The sequence below is a fragment of the Pholis gunnellus genome, assembly GCF_910591455.1.
Source record: "Pholis gunnellus genome assembly, chromosome: 3".
Taxonomy (NCBI): Eukaryota; Metazoa; Chordata; class Actinopteri; order Perciformes; family Pholidae; genus Pholis; species Pholis gunnellus.
In genome coordinates this window covers 13,743,761-13,764,541 of record NC_136529.1, presented here as the reverse complement: position 1 = coordinate 13,764,541, position 20,781 = coordinate 13,743,761, and the positions used below count along the sequence as shown (strand labels likewise).

Below are 20,781 nucleotides of genomic sequence, written 5' to 3'. Positions count from 1 at the left end.
CACAAGACACTGAATGATTATATCTTCTCAAGTAAAATATCTCACTTATGGAAAATTTCCACTGGTCTACATAGCCAGTATGTCGGGGTAAAGGTCTGATTTTACCTTTCTTTCAAGGCTGAGTACAGGGTCCTCTGGAAATATATAGCAGTTAGATTAGACACATTTCTAGATACCCAGTGTCCTGGGAGATTAAGCATTATGACATAAAGTTTTATCTGCGATTTTAGTTAATTGAGTTATGATTTGATCAAGGACACATTTAACTAACAGAGTCATACCTGCAAATGCAAAGCAGCATTATTAATTCACAAAAGCCAAATGTTAAGTTGACATCATCTGAAGTTGTAAATAACTAACTCTCTCTCACCTCTGTGGACCACATACCTTAGGGAATTACGTGTAATACCAAAATGTGAAATAAATACTGCCACTCCAGCGGAGATTCAGTTTGAGAATTAGTTTACAACTGATTCTTTCTCATCTCAGAGTTAAAGAGAACGAGCAAAGAACGGAAGTTCATATGCTGACAATATAAAGGAAAAAGTCCTGCAGTCCACGTAGGAAGACATGATTATCACACCTCATCATGCTACATCTGCTGGGTATCCTGCAGACCCAGAGACAAACTCATGTATGCTGCATTTCTGGTGTGACACTATACCATCCCCTTGAGGTCACCATCATTACGTTAACCCTAACATCATATCTGCAGTGCAGCATGCGGTTTCAGGTATATGCAAGCATACATTTTAACTACACATAGCTTCTGCTCTATAGTTGAATAAACTATCACATATGTGTCAAGTTAAGCGAGCAAAAGCTTAGTGAATTTTTTTTAAATCCTTTTCAACAAACTGAATCCTCAGTTGGAGAGCTTTCAGATGATAAGACTGGCAGATGATGCCCCCTGCAGGTGTCTGCAAAGAAGGGAGCAATTGCTCTATATGCTCCAGATTGTGCTCCATTTGTAAATAAAAGCCACGGCTGCTTCATGCTCTGCTGGTGGGAAATACAGACATAACTAAGGATAAATACTACACACCAGTGTGTAACATGTTGCTGCTCATAGGGGATCAATTACATATAAATGCACCCTTGTTCCATCTCAGATAGGCCATTTATCTCATGGTGTAACCCTTTATTTCCTGCTGGTAACCTGACCCTAATTGTCATGCAGTGGGCACATGCACTGTAATTTTCTTTAAAGAGCATGCTCTGGACACCTGCATGTGCTTAGTGTCTCTGTCAAGGGGCGGCTCTCTTTGTTCTAATTGCTCGGATCAGATAGGAAAAGCTGCATACAGAGGCTTTAAGAACATACTTGGGGATGCACTGGATGTATTTCCAGGCTTATGTTCACCGTGAAAAGCCTGGAAGAAGACAGATACACTTCTATAAGAAGCTTTATTGATGAGATCATGTATGAGCTCGACAATATTTTTATATTAATAATAATAATGCAATTGTTGTCAATACTGTTTACTTATTTTGGTTGTTTGGAGCTTAATACTAATAATCATTTAAAATTCATATAAAGAAGGTCAAACTACTATTACATTTGGGAATGTGCAAATGTAAGCTTTCCGTAAAACGTTAAAGTCCATAATGGAAACAGTCAGTTTACCCTCACATTTTCTTAGATGTGTGTGATTTGATGTCCTCCTCTTTTTATTTTTATGTCATACACTAACTGAAATATTCGGACATGAAGTCGAAGCTTTATTGAAAAACAAATTAATTCAGAGAAGAACAAATTCAGTCTGATAAAGAAATAGACACAATTGTCTGTTATCAGCTTGCTCCAGAAATTCAGTTCAAGCTTCTGAACATCAGCAGCAGGTGATGTTGAGAATAAAACAAACTGTCATTTTTCAAAAAAGTCAACCAAATGTTACTTATATATCCTCAAATCACAAATTTGCCTTCCTCAGGGATCTTTAAAATCTGTACATCTTCAGACCGTCGACTAGAACAGTCGAGAAAAAACCCTAAAAACCATTAACCCTCGACATTACACAACTGTTTTCACTGGCTCTGCAATATTTATGATGAGTAAATTGAACTTCATGTGTAAAATTGGTGGAGAGCCCCTTTAAATCAATGAGAAACATAGTATAACCAAACTCATTTCAAACTCTACAGGTTGTACGATATAGTTGGAGCGCCAAGAGGTTTTGTGCATTAGTTAGTATGTTAACTGTCTTAGAAAGGATGTAACGGACACCCTGAGGGATTATCCCTTCAGCCTTTGAGATAATCCTGATACACCGTGTGAAACATTCTTTAACATCTACGCCGGTGTCTCCATGAAAGTAAACACTCATTACTCATTCTCTATATCGGTTGACCACATTTCTTTTTTCAGCATTTCCTCACTTTCAGTCTCCTCTGTTCTGTTCCCTTTTCCATGGAAATTAAGAGGCTGACGCCATAAAGGAAAACCCGTGGAAACACCAGCACCACAGTGAATACACTCACTTTGATATCAGTTACAGAAAACCAGAGAATCACAGAAAAGGCTTGCAAAGCAACACTCCATCCACACTACAATTAAAACAACAAACTAAATGTAATACCTGACATGAACTTAAATGCTTAATACTGTTCACATTTTGAGCTGCATTCTATGAATTATATGGGCATCATCTTCCTGTATGACATTATAGTTTTAATTATCAGTATCGGGCAGAGGACTGTGACAAAAACGGTTTGAGTGTAACACGCGCACTTCAACATATTATTAGTTTGTTTAGTATACAACATATTTTTTTAGAAGATAATTCTTCAGTTTTGACATATGTATCATAAAATGCGAAAATACTGTACATGTATTTACACGGAAATACGGACAAAATAAAAGGTTCAGTATCCATTTGAAATCAATATTTCCTAAAAAAGAAAGGACTAATAAAGACACTGGAGTGCCACATTGATCATAAGCCATCAGTAATGACAAAGTGAATATATGTTACAATCAAACATTAGATATTTATAGAGAGAACTTGAGCACTTTGGTTAGACATATTTCCAAACTGATACTGATACTGCACGTTTTCTGTCAAACCTTGCAGTGTGGAATGTGTAACATGATATATAACAGAAAAGGAAATAAGAAAAAAGGTTATTGATGTAGAGGTAAAAAATTAAGACGTTTAATGAAACAAGTGAAGCTAGTTAATTATTTAAGTCCTAAGGCCATGCAAAAAACGACTAGATCACTGGGCATTTATTCATCGACATTTTATTTTAATGGCTTTTTGGGGATTTGGAATTGGTGGTCGGGATAAAATCATACTGTGACACAGGGAAATACTAATGAACTATAAAACGATTAGCTTGTAAAATCACCTATGAATAATTAAAAATAATGAATAAAGTAGTTAATTAAACTAAGTTGCACCACCACAGAGCATTTTCCTGCAGACCAGACCGAGTGCTACCACAATACTTTGCATCACTTGAGTAAATAATTTATTCAACACAGTTAATGGATACTTGTAAATTTTGTAAATAAAACTTTGTATTACACCATACCAACATAATATACATACATAATGTATATACAAATATTACATCATTATATGTTGTATCATTTTGTCTTAACTAGCAGTTATATTATAGGCTCTATTTAATTTTTGCAACCACTATGTCACTGCTGTTTTATATTATGTCAATATTTCATTGTTCATCTATGAAATATTATATAATTCTATATAATTATTATATTTAAAAAATGGCTTGTAATGATTTGTGTCCTTTTGTCCTGGTGATGTCCTTATCAATGACTGGGACATAATGTTTGATGGCAATAATATTACAAGATATTGTTTTTAATTTGAATTGCATTGACCACTCAGTTTGAGTGTGAAGTGATTTTGTGCAGAGCAAAGAGCCCACAGCTATGCCTGGTTATTTACAAAGCTCATCTTGAAAATGAATACAAACAAACAAAGCATTAAGTAATGACTTTAAATTTCTTAATTTCAAAAGTTATAATATAAATATTACATCACATTATGAAGGCCATATTTGCCAAATATTTACCACCAGTGTTTTATTTTCATTTTAGGTATTAATAATTTCCCCATCTCGTTCACCATGTACAGCACTCTACTAATAGCTAAATCACATCTCGTTGACAAATATCATCGGGCCTTGAGAAGCCACTTTATTCTCTTCGTTGTAAATTACCGGTTTGCCAATATATGCGTGCGGTAAGCTCAAGCTTACTTGTGCCTGGTTGAAGCTACCTTGTCTGCCGACCTGCTGATTGAAACTGTCTTGTCTGTAGAGTTGTGGACCAAAACCCTCCTCCGGCTGCTCGAAACTGCTCTCATTGTAGAGCCGCTGTCGCATTTCACTGGTGCGTTTCCCAGAAGCACTCCTGGTTGGATATCTCTGAACTGTCTTGTACCAGCCTGTTTCTTTGAAGACAAACCAAATATTTCCAACCCAGAGGACGACGTTTACAAAACCAAAAACCTGGAGATAGAAGAAGGCGTGAATAGTCTGTTTTACCCAGTTTTGTGTTTCAATGCTTAATTTGTAGACTTAACACCTACCGCAGATGCATTAAGCCGTGACCAGAGAGGCTCCTGGGTGGCCGTACATTTGTTCTCCTGGGCTCTGCAAGCTGAGATGAGCAGTAGCACCTGAGTTGGGTTTGTGGCTGTCTTGATATCAGAAAGAGTTTTGGCCCAACAGCAACTGCTGACCAGCCACACTATGGAGAAGATGACTGTAACAACTAAATCCTGCTCAGGACAAAAGAGTAGAAAGGAAACATTATCACTGTATATTGGATCTGATTCAGGTGTGGACATTAAGGGAATGTTTTTGGTGAAGGTATAAACTCACTGACCACAAGTGGGCCTCTGTTGTTCCTTAGGTACTTGTTCTGGTAGAAGACATAGACGATGGTTGCCAGCAGAGAGTACAGGAAAGCAAAAACACCCACAGTCAGGAAAAACTGAGCAGATGAGGAAAAGTTGCCATCCAGGAAGAGAACCTCTTCTCTTTTTGCCTCACACAAGGGAGCCTTGAAATGCACTTCTTGTAATCTACAAGACAGAATGAAGAGGTTTATAGTGAATGGATAAAAAACAGGTTGCTATTAAAACTGGCATGAGGAGCTTCAGTGTGGAAGAAAGTCGTCACTTTAGCCGCCCATTGTTCACTGGCACTATGAGAGCCCTTTCGTTAGCAATCTTGTGACTAAAAAAAGACGGTTGAAGTTCAAAAAACATAAATGAAAAGCTGAGAAATCTTTATTTGGCATTGCGTATAAAGGAACAGATTCTAAAAGATGTATTAAGAAGCTGCCAGTGAAAAAGCAGTTCTGCAACTTGTCTTTTCCTTTTGTCACACAGGATTAATCATGACATTCATGATTGGGAGGGTTTTCTGGACCATTTTACCTTAAATTATATACATAAAAAGTAAAAAATAAATCCACCTCTGCAAAGATGTTAAAGGTGTATATATATATATACATACACACACTTTTGACATTTTTTATTTTTGCCGTAGTGTATTTATTTTTTATTTATATTTGCCCACTCTTTCCCACTTTGTACTGCAACTGCTGGACAACAATTTCTCTTTGGATATATAAAGTTTTATCTTGTTTTGTTTTATAAATCATAAATTCCTTGGCCATATGGTGCGTGGAGTCTATATATGCTGCATGATCTAAGTCTATTGAAAAGTGCTCATTACTGGTTAGTGTGGGGCACCGTTTTTTATCTGCTTTTTATAAGTGAACAATAAAAAAAATGACCACTGAACTAACACACTGACACCAGTGTCAAGTCGGATGAGTCAGCTTACTCTAATTAGACGATTAATTAACAGTTTAGCGTGGCCATCACTTACTCTGAGGCATGGACTTTGGGTTTGGTCGACTACACAACTGCACTGCTGCAGTACGACATCAAAGAGCTCAGACACACCCCACCAGTCATCATCCAGATGTAATGGTGGCCAGACGCTCTTCAGGATATTAAATATGTGGAAGACATTCAGCTAAACAGTGTGTCTTCATATTTGTTGTCAACTTAATATTATTGAGCCGTCTTCCTGCTTAGCTGTCTGGTTTCCTGTTTTTGAATTGGGCGAGCTTTAAGAGAGCAGCTCTTCCCTGATGAGCCTGACAACATGATGATTGTCTGCTCATGTCTGGTTAGTCCGAAATCATCTTGTTGGGTGTCCTTACCTGAAAGGATAGGCGAAATCAATGTTGATGCTGAGGTTACTCTGCCTCCTGTCTGCACAGTCCACTTTAACCTGGAGGTGACCATAGTATCCTCCACATGTTGCAAAAGCACAGATGGCAAAAATCTAGGAAAGAAAATGTCATAAAAGGATCAGGATCTGTTTATAATTCATACATTTGATTGATCCAGTATTAGGTCTGCATAATGTATATACATCAATAAATTACAGGACTGCTATTCACATCTATAATTGGTTTTAAAACAAAACGTGAATAATTTAAAGGTTGGAAGGCAACTAACGGAGCTGCTTACTGTGTGCTGACGGGGGGCCACAGCAGTACAGTGCAGATTAAATCTGAAGATGTGAGTCGTTTTATCTTTATAGTTCTGATGCAGAATATTCATATCAAGAATGAGAGATTTACTCTGTCTTCACTATTTTGAATAGATTTTTCTTTACATTTATGTATGTGGCACATACATGCCTCAACAAGCTGCACTGATTCTAAACCTGACAGTTATTTCACCAATCAGCAAGTCAAAACATCAAGATCCGACTTGATATTGTAATCCATACAATGTATAGAAGCAGAAATCACAATAAGCAAAATGTAGAAATGACAAGACAATAAATGACACTTACCGGAGCAAATATAACCATACACATTTAAAAATCACAGATGTCACGTCCTACTCCACACAGTGTCGACAGCTTTTATCATCAGGGTTGAAATGCCACTGATGTAGACGTGGAAAAAGAGAGCGACTGTTTCAGCGGAGGGGAGGGCTGACAGGAGACCTCTTCCCCAGGGAGGAGTCTGAGATTTTACTGTACTGCTACAATTTGTTCACCATCACTGCAATAAACTGTAAATACAATGAAGAATGTGTGAACAGTTTTCTGTTGTTTACTTTTTACAGTAACATAAGGACATTGTTTTTTTTCTTAAGGCTTCATCAGAATTATTAAACAAATAGAAATACTTGTACCTCCAAATTTAGCGGTTATACACTTAAACAGAAGGATTTGGGGTGGCTGTAAGAAATGAGAAAATCGTCATACTTCTTAAATGATATGAACTATTCAAAACCCTATTGTATCATCTAAAGAATGCGGTAAACAAGCTGAAAACAGGCCTGTTTCCCAGAACAGCAACGATTTCAACACATTAACTATTTTCCAAAGTTAAACTTCAATAGTCGCTTAATAGAACTGATCTTAAAACATAATTTTTGAACTTGTGTTTTTGTTTTACTTGTCATCCTTATAATAATAATAATAATAATAATAATAATAATAATAATAATAATAATAATAATAATAATAATAATAAGACAAACAACTGCTGTTTTTATTTCCTGCCTTTGTTCACCTTTGCTGAGTTGTGGCAGACTGGGAGCGTAGAAAAAGTCAGTAGGAAAATACAACTAATATAATATAATTATTTGACTAAATTATTTTCTCTTTCTTTCTGAATTCATGTACAATTGTGTGGGTGTATGATAATGTGAGCTAATTAATTGGATTTATTTGAATATACGTTGCACCAACCTATTTCCTCCGCAAAACCTGTGTGGCTATGGTAACTGAAGAGTGTTCCAAACTCTCCGGCACAAAAAAAGTGACATTTTTCAACATTGTATCAACCTTTTCTCATTAAGTTAATATGTTTCTCAAACATGGGTTCATTTAAAATGACTTAACCTGTGAGGCTATATGATGAAATCCTCAAGACAACTTGAGCAGCAACCATGACTCTGATTGAACTGTGTCTCATATGTACATTAGCTGCATCAACAGACACATATAATCATATGATTTCAAATAATACAGCTGATATTTGTAATAAATCAGCACTTGATATTGTGACTAAAATAGTAATTAACCAATGCTCAATGTGATGAAATAGAATAACATCGTAGTGTAAATTACTGTATTGTAATCATTGTAGTTTAATTACATTTTCTTTTCTTGATCATTGATTGGGGCATAAAAAGGATTCTGCTGACCTCTTTTGGTAGCAAGGCTGTTTTACAGATTTACTTTTATTAAATGATTTTCGAGTTGTGCACATCACGGAGTAAAATTAACCCGATAAGAAATGTGTTCTTATGTCCTTAGGTGACAAAGATATCGGTGTAAATAAACTGCCACATGTATTAATATTACTTTACACTTTTACTGAGTTAATCTATTAACCAACTTCAGTCCTGGTCAATTCTGTTTTCCCCCACAGACAATGAAAAGCAACAACATTGATTATGATGCATTTCATTTTTTTCCCAGTGTCATATAAAAAAAAAACTTGCACTTGTTACCTTAGAGGACAACATGTGATAATAGAATGCATGTTTTTATGGCCATGGGATCCTTAATATTGTCTGTATTTTGGCTAGACAGTTTTTAGGATTTCCAAAATTTGAAGAAAAAAAAAAAACTCATGTTATAATGTAAATATTTTGCAACCCAGATGTTAGACATGTCTGCTTTTGTGCACTGAAAAAAGTTCGCAAATAATGTGTTGGGGTTAGGTTTTTTTCAACTTTTTTTTTTTTATTTGAGTTTTGTTTCCATTAATTTGCTCACACTATTCTAAAACACTGTACCTACTATACCCACAAATATCCCTACATCACCAGATCACACATTACAATACTTAAAAATAATACATATGTTATAGGCAACTTTCAAATAAAGCACATCTTTCAAGTAAAGCACATACTCAAAGACATAATGGTCTTTATGATACAGGATAAAAGCAGTTATTTAAAAAAAAAACACAATATAATAACAGGATAAAAAACAAAAAAGTAAATGGATTGAAAGTAAAACAATCTATTGATGAGTTAAATGAATAACTTCCGAAAGTCATTAGAAGTGTGTCTTAAGATATTATATAAAATATTATATAAATAAAGATAGTGACTTTGATTGACTTATTCCCTCAGGCAAGTTTTTGATGTTAATGGCAAAATGACTGATGATATTTTCAGTCGATGCTGAAAAACAGCCAGAAAAGTCGATGCCAAAGGAAGGCTGTTTTTAGGTTCGAATGAGGTGAAAGGATTTGAAAGGATGCCAGCAAGATGGCAGACTTGCACAGCGTTTAGTAATCAATTCTGAAAGGGATATATACCCAATGCTGGAGAGTAAAGGCTGAAGTCATGAGTATTTTAAAACTCATTTTCTACAAGCTGGAGGCTGACAAGAACATTAAACTTAAACTTGGATAATAAAAGAAGATGGTTGAGGCAGAAAACAGATTAAGACATGAAACTCCTCTGTCCATTTCATTCATTGATAAAAACTTTGTATAGTATAGTTATAGATTTGTATAGTTCAGGACTACATTGACTCTTTTTTGCACGTACAATCAAACCAATGTATTTTTATGAATGAGGCCAGTGGAGCTGTGATGAAAATGATTTGCGTTAATATTGTTTTGGCCATGACTTGTAGAGGGGTCATTTGTCAAACACTTTTGTTTGTATTGTGCTCACATGGTTTCATGCTACACAAAGTATATCAGCCCTACTTCTACTGGACTGAAGGGAACTTATTGGTGAAAGAGTACATACACATTACATGGAAGGTGGTAGGTTGAAGGCAGTGGTACTAAAATCAATTATTAATGCTACTGTAAAGTGAAAAAAAAAAAGTTACAAATTACAAGTTAAAGTGCCCCATTTGAAATCTTTCTTCCGTAAAAGTACAAGTATTAGCATCTAAATACACTTATAAGTGTACTCATCATGCAGAGTGGCTGTTTTCATAATAATGTGTCTTATATTATTGGACTAAGCATTATTGATGCATAAATGTGTTCATAAGGTGGAGCTCATTTTCATCAGTTAGATACTGTGTGTGAGCTTAATCTATACATCATCATTTTTTTGTTATCTCCACCAGGAGTTAGCCTGTATGGGATCAGGCGTTCAGTCGTGTGTGCATCTGTCTGTCCACAGTTAGTCTTACATACTGTACCCATCAGCCTAATATTTTCAGTACACATGTATGCTCAATGACCTGTCGTGGGTTGCGATGATTCCCAATTTTTTAAAAACCTATTTTACTCACTGCTCATACTGTGGCAGACTGTTTCGTACCGTCATTGACTGCTGACTCTTCACTCGTCTTAACCAGTAAGTGCTGTAAATTATCAACTGATTTATGGAATCGTGTTTCCGCAACAGGTTACAAATTCTTCCTGTGTAGAGTTACTCAAGTAAGTACAAGTATTTAAAAAAATGTACTATTCTAGTGTAAAATATGAGTAAATTATACTTGTTACTTTACACCTCTGGTCAGGGGTCCCTTGCAGGTTATTCAACCCATTTATTTGCGTTTACTGAATTAATTATTATACTGTGCTTCCAATGTCAACTTCACAACGTCATTCACAGGTTGTTGGTCTAGGATTCATGGACATTATGAAAAGTAAATATAAATGTAATATAAAATAAATGTTTTTAAGTTCTGAATCCATTTTTCTTTCAGTACAAAAAAAAAAGCACAACAATACAATACAATTAAGGATGATGGCTGATGATTTGTTATGGTACATATAAGCATTATTGTACCTAGGCAAAGTTAAAGAAAACAAATTGGGAGAAAGACCGAACAGTCGGATAAGTACGTGAGTCAGAGAAGTTATTTCATATGGCGTTCTCGAAAAAGGGCAATGTGGACAGTGAGATCAGAGCATTTAACGAAGAATGGACAGACTCGTATATGTTTATTATTCCCACGGGCAGTTTTAAACCAATACGTCTCAATGGAAATGATTAAAAGCGGCGATGTGAAGCGCCACTACGAGACAAAGCATACATCTTTTGAGCAAACGTACCCAATCAAATCTGAAATGAAGTCACAGAAAAATAAACCTAACAGCCAACAACCAACCAATGATCGGAATCCTAACACCTTCATTAACATTCCAATAATGATGTTAACAGAGAGAGAAATAGAACTGAAGAAAGTGGTTTCAATAACCACAGATAAAGTCTTTTTAATCCAGCCCTTATTTTACTTGAAATAAGAGAACAAACTTGATTTATTGTTAGATTTTGTATTATTTATAATTAATCGAGTTCAATTTGAAATCTGACAATAAATATTGTTTTAGATATTATTCAATTGAACTTTCTTTATTTCATTTGAGAGTCAGTTGTTGACTACACACTTAGACATGATTGTGATGTTCTGGACCTTAGCACGAGGAAATTCTCTCTGACTGGACCTCGCTGAACTTTAATTGAATACCCCTGTGGTAATGTATTCTTTAGTCTTATAATAACATGTTCACACACATCAATATTGAGTATTAATGGATTATTGTGATTGACTACTCTTGAACACAGCAACTAACCAAAAATGATTGTTTGTTGTCCATTAAGTAACTCCTTAAATAAAAAGAAAATACTGTGATGTTTAATCTAAGAAAACACACCTTTGAAGTGTGGTCATCTGCTTTCAATTGAGACTATATTCTTATTAGTGATGTAGTCAAATATTCACTTCATTTGGGCAACACAGCGAAACATGTGACTTTAACTGCTCTTTGATAATTCAGCCAACAGAGGGCGGTACTTAGCTATGCTCATTGAGAGAAAAATCTCTAAAGCTGCAGTGATAAGCTCTTCTTCCTTTGTCGTTGCATTTGATATTTCTCCTCCCTCCAAAATCCAAGTTAACAGTTGTGTCTCCTATATGTACAAAAAGCTAAATACATCTCAACTCTTCTACTGTTGCGTGCACTGATTGGATAAATCGTATATCCCACTTGATGAGAAGATTGTGCTGGTCCGACTACAGCTGTAGGGTTTTTCGTCATGTTAAAGTGGTGAGGCTCCAGCCTCTCGCTGCATTATTAATGAATCTTTTTCTGGCATCATTTCCCCTCTCTACCCTGAAAACTGTGGGAAGAAGAGACAAGCATTAATCTGGTGGTTGTCATGAGGCTTCAACCTGGAAAAGTGCTGTCCAATGAATTGATGTAGTGCTTTTTCTTTTCTTGCAGATGGACACCTTTGACCCAGTGCTAATCTAGAACATGCAAAGAGTCAAGCCCACATCAAATCCTAATTAAGGCTGAATGTATGCAATATGCTTGTTTTAAAAAGTCCTCATTCCAGTGTGGCCTGCAATTATAAAAAGGAACCTGAAACTGTAAATATAGTCCATAAAGGAGAACACAAAGAGTTCATCTTATCTGCTATATTTCCATCTGTGTTTTGTTTTTTTGCATTCAGATAAAGAAAAGGAAAAATGTTGTGTAACAAAAGAAAATATTGTACAGTAAGACACAATGAATTATACACAAACGGATGAAGAGAAAATGTAAAAAAGATGAAATAAAAGACAAAATATTTTCTTCTGGACCTGCTTGGATGCCGCCTCATATTCACTGTAAGATTGATGTCAAAGAGGGATCGTGGGAAAATCAGAATACCGTTGTTGTTTTTTTGCATTTAGAAAAAAACACAACGAATACTTTATTATAGAGATACTTTATTACTTAAAAGGATTTGCACAGATTGATCATTTATTAAAGACAGGCTTCTTCTTACTCTTAAAAGCCAATTATGCCACCACCCATCTTTGCCTTAAACTGTTAAGCATTTCACTCTTCTGCAATCCATATATCCAGTCAATTTCAACAACAAAAATCATCTGTTACAACGCATATCTTAAAATGCCAGTTAGCCAGGATGTACACACATTCTTGATGAAAATGTTGAGCGTCAACATTTGCTGGGTGTGAAGCCCTCTGTGAGACGGCTATGGTAGCAGCAATGCTGACACTGACCCTATTCAATCACTCTCACATAAAAAAACGCTCACAGCATTTAAATATTTCAAAGAGCTCCTCTGCTAACACCAGAGATGCTCTGAGCCTCTGTGTGTGTATGTGTGCCTGTGTGTGTGTGTGTGTGTGTGAGACTTAGTGCGTCACTTTCACTCTGAGAAACCATTTTTTAAACTGTTTTTAAAATGCGGTTGAACCCAGAGGTTATGGTGACTAAACACTTAGCTAAAGTCTAAGGAGAGCAATACGGATCTGAATGATACAAGCTCAGGTGCACATGATAAATCTCTATCTGCAAAAATAATCACGTTCCCCTCAATCTCTCTTACACTCTGACACTCTTTAGGAATATATTCTGAATAAAATAAACATATACTCAATAGAATGGCAGGAAGCATTCATAAACGAAGAGAACTGAGGGATGGAAGTCAAATAATATCATGCTGCAATATATTCTGATTAATCCCTATGTGCTTTACATATGCTGTCTGTGTCAACTGTCCAAAGACACCCACAGTGTGCAAAAGACTATTTTGTGTATTTTTAGGTATTCACGTTTTCCTATTAACATGGTTCTTGCGTTATTTATAGTTTCTAATTTCTTAGAGACAACATTAATGAAAAAAAAGACGCGGGTTAAGATGATGAAGTCAGGCGGGTTTCCATAGAGTATGACTTCAATCAATAATTAATTTCCTGGATAAGGTCAATGTAAATTCAAATGATGTACAGTATATGCTGATCACAGTCAAATATCTAGCAAAGTGTATAGTATGTCTGTCTTGTATATATACAGAATATTTCTCCAGGTTAAACCTATTCAACTGGGTATTCACACCCTGACAGCTTTATTACCGATAACATTTAATTGGCAGACGTGTTGTTATTTGTGAATATATTTAAAGTCATTAAGTTGCTTTCAAGTGGTCATATGACTAAATATCACATGACCTTTTATTAAAGGGACATCACCTTAAATTTCATGAACATTAAAAATAATCTCACCACAAAGTCCATTTAGCTATTCTGGAGAGCTCACTCATACTGTGTTACATGAAATATCAGCAGATGGAGTTTGCCTGATTGACATGGAATTGATGCTCAAAAACACTCTAAATTGTGATCTTATCAATCGTAACAATGGCTACTTGAGGGCTGCTTGGAGTGACCAACCCACAGATAATTATCACCTGACTGCAGTTCTTTACTGTTTGGTTAACTCTCACCGTTCTCATCATCGCTGTATTCAGTCGCTGTAAAAACTTACTGTACCTCACCTGCCCAGCCCCAAATGGCAAAAAGACAACGTTTGCAACTAGCTGGTAAACATACTGGTGCCTTTAGCAGATAAAGAGCCAGATATTTGGTGAATATGGTGGAGACCAAAACAAATCTACAAGGAGAGTGAATATTGAACCTTTATTTGTCTAATATGCCGATGTTGCGGTCACAACTTGTTCCTACTGCCATGAGTGACCAAGAAATCTATTATTCTAAGTTTAAGGACCACTCACCCATGTTGGTTTGAAAGACAACAGCAGTTGAGAGAACAATATCCTGACAAAGTCTGTTTAGCAGTGGTTTCCGGAGCTTTTAAACTTATCATATGACCTTCATCTTCATCACCACGTGAAGATGGAGCGATCAAAAGCTCTGTAACAGCTGTTGTTACTGCAAGTTCGGGTGAGGCTGCTTTCTAAACTTAACTAAACTAAACTATTGTCTGAAAATGGACATTTACCACAAAACGAAAGCAAACATACTCTCCTTAAAACACAAACAAACTAAATTTTAGCTGCACGTCGAAAACGTGTATTTTTCTTCCACACTCGCCTTTGTTTTTTACTACTCTGAAGAACATCAACATTTAATGTGTACACACTCTAGTTGAAGTAGAGGCACGGGGCAGAGAACATGAGTCAATTATTGATGTTTAAAAGGTTCCGTTGCTGAGGTTAGTGCGAGACCTCTCAGAGGGATCGCAAGAGTGTGTAGTCGCAGACAACTGAGGGGTCTCACCCATCAGGAACTGGCAGTGGCCTTTTGAGAACCTATAACAAGCTGAGGACTATGGGGAACAAAGGCAAACCTCATGCTAAGAATCCAATAGGGCAAGCTGCTGTGTGAGTAAAAACTAAAGAATGACTAATAATTGTCAAGTCAGGGAAACAGGAGCAAAACTGGAGATGAGGAGTCCTTGAAAGCATGCTTACCAGGAATTTGCCGGTCAGATGCATAAGAAACATCTGGAGTAGCAGCTAATCAGTCCAGCTGTCAGAGTCAATAAAATCTCAGAGCTGAAGTTGGCAGGCCGGCTCATGTTCTGTGCATGCTGAGTTCACAGAATAAAGTCGGTCATTGATGTGCTGGTCCTGTAAGTGCCATGATGGTGGGGGAGGTGACACAATGAAGGGTCATAGAGGTGTTGTTGGTGGTAAGGAAAGATGAGTTTGGAGGGAAAATAACCTACCTAACCTCAATCAAAAATCTGAAATGGTTTCGACCAGAATGACATTGTGAACAATGCCATCTTGAAGGTTTGAACCACTGATGTGTCCTGTGTCAAAATCTACCATTAAGACATTCATTTATTGTTATAGATTTATTTGTACAGGTGCATACCACTGCGTTACATTGTGTTTAATTAAATGACTAAACATGTGAGAGGTGGTAGTATTTCTGGATCTGGGCTTGCATTAAGCTACTTGTGTAGTCAGCTGAGAGCACTAGGCTTATGGGAACTTGGAGGAGATAGAGTACATTTGCATTTTGAGGGTGATAGGTGGGATGTGGGGGTTATTAAAGGCTCAGGATGATATTTTGACCCTACCCTGAAACTGAAGCAGCAAAATATAATTAAAAAATAATTAATTTAATTATTTACACCTCCGCTTTTCCATCTGAAAATGGATCGTGTCACCATGCTGCCAGTCAGAGACTAATTGATCTCTCCTATATATTTGCAAGCAGGTTGGTGGGTAAAGTGACAATAGAGCAATTGTTCCCATTACTGACACTGACACTGGATGGCTACACCTCTAAAACCTGATCAAATGAATCAATAAGAAGGGAATATTGCTTCTTGGTCGAACAGCTTCTAACTTATTGACATATATAGCCTGTGACAAAGAGTCATTAGCAGCTATTGCTGAATTTTAACAGGTCATGAACCAAAAAGTGGAAAATGGATGTAGATACTAAAGTTAAGATCATAATCCAGGCGGCAGCCGAACCAGGCAATCGGACCAGTTACACAAGCTCACTCTTAAAATATCTCATCAGCAGGGGGAGATATAGTCATCAACAGATCAACTCTGGTCTATTTCGTCTGCATCCTTTTTATATTATGTCATTATTATGAGAAAGGGTTTTCGAAAATGATACAGTAGGGAATTGCTTGATAGCGGCGGTGAGATTCTCTCTAATGTGGTCTACATGAAATGATAATAATAACATGTGATCAGTAGATATGTGATTGTGTCTCTCTAAATTCATCTCGGCCAACAGTGATTTGTGTGTCAGTTTAATTATGTCAAAAGGGTTAAGGGTCAGAAAGTAAGTGTGACCTACATTCACTTTTTAAATAGCTGCTATTTTTGAATCAACACATTACTGTTTTTGCATTTTCAGGTTGGCTAATAGGGAACCATCTTATTGGCAAATTGATTTTTTTTAGGTTTTCAAGATTGTATAGTGAGATAAAGAATGAAAACAGTTGGCAATTGTTGTCTCCACAAGCAGATAGGTCAAACTATGTGTCATGTAAATGTGGTTCGTTTGCACTTGTATACATTGTAATGTTGAAAAGATTTGAAAGTTCATGTGGCCACTTTATTACAAAGTGCAGCAAACCACATTTTCAATATCATAAAGTATTACATGACTCCAATATAATGTCATATTTAAATATAATATAATTCAACCAAGTCGCAGTTGATGTTTTTTTATATCAAAGATCAACACTATATTTTAAACATTTGCATTTGGCCGGAGCTGTGCGATTTTAAGTACGCACCTGAAGATGTATCTTTATCTTTAAGATGAAACGATAATGTGACTGAAGCGTAATGCAAGAGATACCAGCACATGCTGCAACAATCAATTTCCCGACCAGCAACCTACAGACAGAGGGCGAGCAGGTCATGTGTTCATGGCTTCTCCACCGTTCAACAGTACAAGGCACGGGGAGGCTCAAGAGCCACATTTTACACCACATAATCTGAATCCCGTGCGCTGCCCATGAACCGAATAATGTGCCTCATTTCAGTGACAATATCAGAGAAATCCAGTGGCAGCCATCTTAGGTGTACCACTGCAGAGCGTTTGATCAAGGACGTGTCGCGCATCCTTCACTCTCTGTTCCTATTCTGTGTTCAGGACCACGGCCAGCTCCCCGCGCCTGCGTCCCCGCTTGGCAGGCAAGGAGAGGCCATCGCCCGCTTTTACTAAGAGGGAAAATAAGCCGCTCTCCTTCCCCTCAGCTGTAGGCCACACTACACTCCCCCTGCCCCTCCCCTCTGCTCTCTTCTCACCTCCCCCTCGTACATCCGCAGCAGTGACTGGCCAATAAAATACAGAAAATACGTAAGCATCGACGAGTGCTCGGCGCAGGCGGAGAAAGCTCAGTGTGAAGCAGAATCAACCTCTTCCAGCTCCACTCGTACTGCTGACATCCCCCCAGCGAGCGAGTAGCTTACAATCAGGGCCCATCCCTGTCTTGACTTCGGGCATATATTCTTCATGAAATCTAGGCACGGATAAGACTACGGCACAGCCATCATCTGGGGGATATACTCATTTAGTAGGTATCTGTAGGAACGCATCACCTCTAGAGCAAGATGTTAGATCCGTCGTCCAGCGAGGAGGAATCTGATGGGATAGTAGAGGAGGAAAGCAAAGAGGCGATGGCACCTCAGGCCGGAACCCGCATCTCTCCGAGCAGGACCAGCGAGAGCTCGGGTGGACTAGCGCCCAGCAGCAGCCGCAGCAGTGCCCGTCCGACCAGCCCGAGCCCGTCAGCCGCCAGCGAGGAGAAAGAGGACCTGGAGAAGATGCAGAGAGAGGAAGACGACCGTAAAAAGAAGCTGCAGTTGTATGTTTTTGTGATGCGGTGCGTCGCTTACCCATTCAATGCAAAACAGCCCACAGATATGGCAAGGCGACAGCAGAAGGTAAGGGTCCTCGGTGTAAAGGCATGTTTAATAACCACATGCTGACGAAATGCTTACTTTCATATCGCAGATGCTGTCATCGATGACCTACATACGGTAGAGCACAGAGGGGGTTTTGGCCTATCCGGTAGCGCACGGATCCATAACAGTCCCAGTGAAACCACTGTTTGTTTTTTGACGCAAAATGTTGAAATCCTCGGAGCATGACAGCAACACATAAAAGCGCTCCGAGCTCCGTTTAGTGAAAGGACACATGGCAGCCTGCTGCAGAGCTGCACACAGAGTGCAGTCCATGTTACTCCATACAGCTCATAAGTGATATTAATCTCAGAGCCCAATAATTGAAAGGGCGTTTATGGTGGATGGCTATTTAAAATGCCATTGTCGTTGTTGGCCTACATCTCACCGGATGCTTTCCGATATGAAGCTGTATTTGGCTATATCCTGCCTTCTTGGCGGGTACCCAATTCCAACCCGTTTGCGCCATCACTTATCCCGTCAATTTGGCCTCCCAAGGTGACTTTTAGGCACAGACCTCTTGAGGAGGGTTGCTTAATAGCCCTTCTCCTCTGCAGATGAGGTCGGCTCCTCTCGGCAGGTTATAGTTAATTAATTGCATAAAAAAATTAAATGTCCACTCTTTTTATTTTTTTTTACTTATTTTGTACTGACGGTCCATCTTATACGATCTATATAAGTTACTGTAAGGGACAAGGCCTACATCATGGTTTCACGTGGCTGCTGTGAGGCTCCTTTGACGTTTTGGGTCATGGTGTCCTTACTGTCAAAGTCACAATGCACAGGCTCTATTGTACTAAGGTTGAATTGATAGTGGACAATGACCCAATTTATTTTTCTTGATATGTGCATTTGTATGTCACACCAAAAATAGACCATCTGTTGTTTGTACTCCAAGACTGTAATGTCATTTTCCTTAGTTAAGGCACCAATGCCATTATAGATGCAAGCGATTTACACGTTTTGTGTGTAGGGCTGCCTGTATATCGTGTAAACATTGACATTCACATGGCTCAATGAGACTGTAGTAGCAGTTTCTTGCAGCTCTCCTCACAAGGCAGAAGTTGCATTCAGTGTGGACCTGAACAGGATTCAGTCAGCTCAGTTAAAATCACTGATAATGTATCACTCTTGCAAGGAAACTCTTTAAACAGTATTAAGGGAATTGTGTTTGTGACTGTTGCTTTTCTTTAACCTGCTAACAATTCCTCTTCTTCTGGACACAGTTCAAGCCATATGGTCTGAATTGTTTTCTGCTGACTCATGCACAAGTGCATGTGGGAGGCATAAACCACAGTGTTTCTATCTATTTGTTTGTTTGTAGTACCGCTCAGCGTATGGCTACTGGTCTAATTGGTGCTTAGTAATGCACGTTCATATCTGGTAGCTTAGGAGGCCACAAACATTTTGCTGTAGGTGAGTGAATATCCGGTCAAACAATCCAATGCCTGCTGTCAGACCAGGAAATCAAAGTGTGTCTGTGTGCCTACAGTCTGCCTTTGAATTTGATTTTGTCCAAATTTGCTTTGGCCTAAAACAATCCCTTCAGAAGAACTATACACCTTGTGCAGAATTAAATGACAACAAGTCTATAGCCTTTCTAGTGACATATTTAATTGGCTTGATTTGTACGACACTGAAAAAAGATTATTTACACAATAATTTAACAACACAGAGTACATTCTGACAGTTATGTGCATTAACAGTGTCATGACATTGTGCAGTAGTCATCGTTTCATCATTTAATTACATGTCCTGTGTGGTTGTAAAGAAAATAATTGTCACAAAATACACTTTGTTGAAGATATACCATTCAACATTGGTCCAATATTTTCTCTGTAGATTCCCCTCCGCCACAAAACTCCCTTAAATGTGGGCTCCTGAGAGGTTCGATAACAATAACATATTAAGGAAATTCCTCACACCGTTGCCTGCTCAATTTAATATGTAGCCTATTACAATTTTTGGCTATTATAGATTAGTCACAGAAATATGATGAAGCAATTTCTGTAATGAAAAGACTTAAAGGCCTCAGCGAAACATGTGGAGCAGCTCCATGATAATCCGTTATTAGAAGCTCTGGCACACAAACAGCAGTGATGGGCTATCACAGAGAAACAGGCCAGGCTGCAGAGTAAGCAAGCTCCACTGCTGCTGCTCCTTGAAATGTATTGCTATAACCTTGTGAAAGGGTAACACAATAGGGCAGTAACAGGCTTCCATTTGAGGGGCGAGGGAAATATTTTCTCCATCAGTCTGAACGATGTGTTCTCAAGCAGTACTATGGAGGCCTCGGCTGTTCAAATGTTGGTTGAGTGTATTTGCATATTTGACTGGTGACAAGTGTTTGCATGCAAGGTTAACTGTCCTGGGACACACTTGCACTAATGGGTGGCCCCCTCACTAAACATGTTGTAGATGAATTATTGAGGTTATTGTATTGGTATAATTCATGAAATGATGGCATCACTGTGGATTGTCCGGATTGCAAAATCCTCCTTAATTTAATGGCAATAAGCTCCCCAAACTGTGTGCACCGGGGAATTAAATTTAAAGGATAATTCA

At 37.8% G+C, this 20,781-nt stretch overlaps 2 protein-coding genes across 6 annotated transcripts in view; one reads left to right on the top strand and one right to left on the bottom strand.

Annotated features, from left to right (window-relative positions):
• Positions 1 to 4,128: 4,128 nt before the first annotated feature.
• synprb (synaptoporin b) lies at positions 4,129 to 6,885 on the bottom strand (the record flags this gene model as incomplete). The annotated part of the gene is made up of 5 exons (XM_079156541.1): positions 4,129 to 4,485; positions 4,566 to 4,757; positions 4,865 to 5,063; positions 6,218 to 6,342; positions 6,862 to 6,885. The coding sequence occupies 5 exons, from the start codon at positions 6,883 to 6,885 to the stop codon at positions 4,129 to 4,131; spliced, it is 897 nt and encodes a 298-aa protein (XP_079012667.1).
• Positions 6,886 to 17,865: 10,980 nt separating this feature from the next.
• cadpsb (Ca2+-dependent activator protein for secretion b) overlaps positions 17,866 to 20,781 on the top strand; it is a gene marked incomplete at both ends in the record, with an annotated part of 58,345 nt that continues 55,429 nt past the window's right edge. For all 5 annotated transcript variants that reach the window (XM_079183395.1, XM_079183394.1, XM_079183391.1 and 2 more), the window contains one exon: positions 17,866 to 18,198. In XM_079183395.1, the coding sequence (XP_079039521.1) occupies positions 17,866 to 18,198 (333 nt within the window). The remainder of the gene's footprint in view (positions 18,199 to 20,781) is intronic.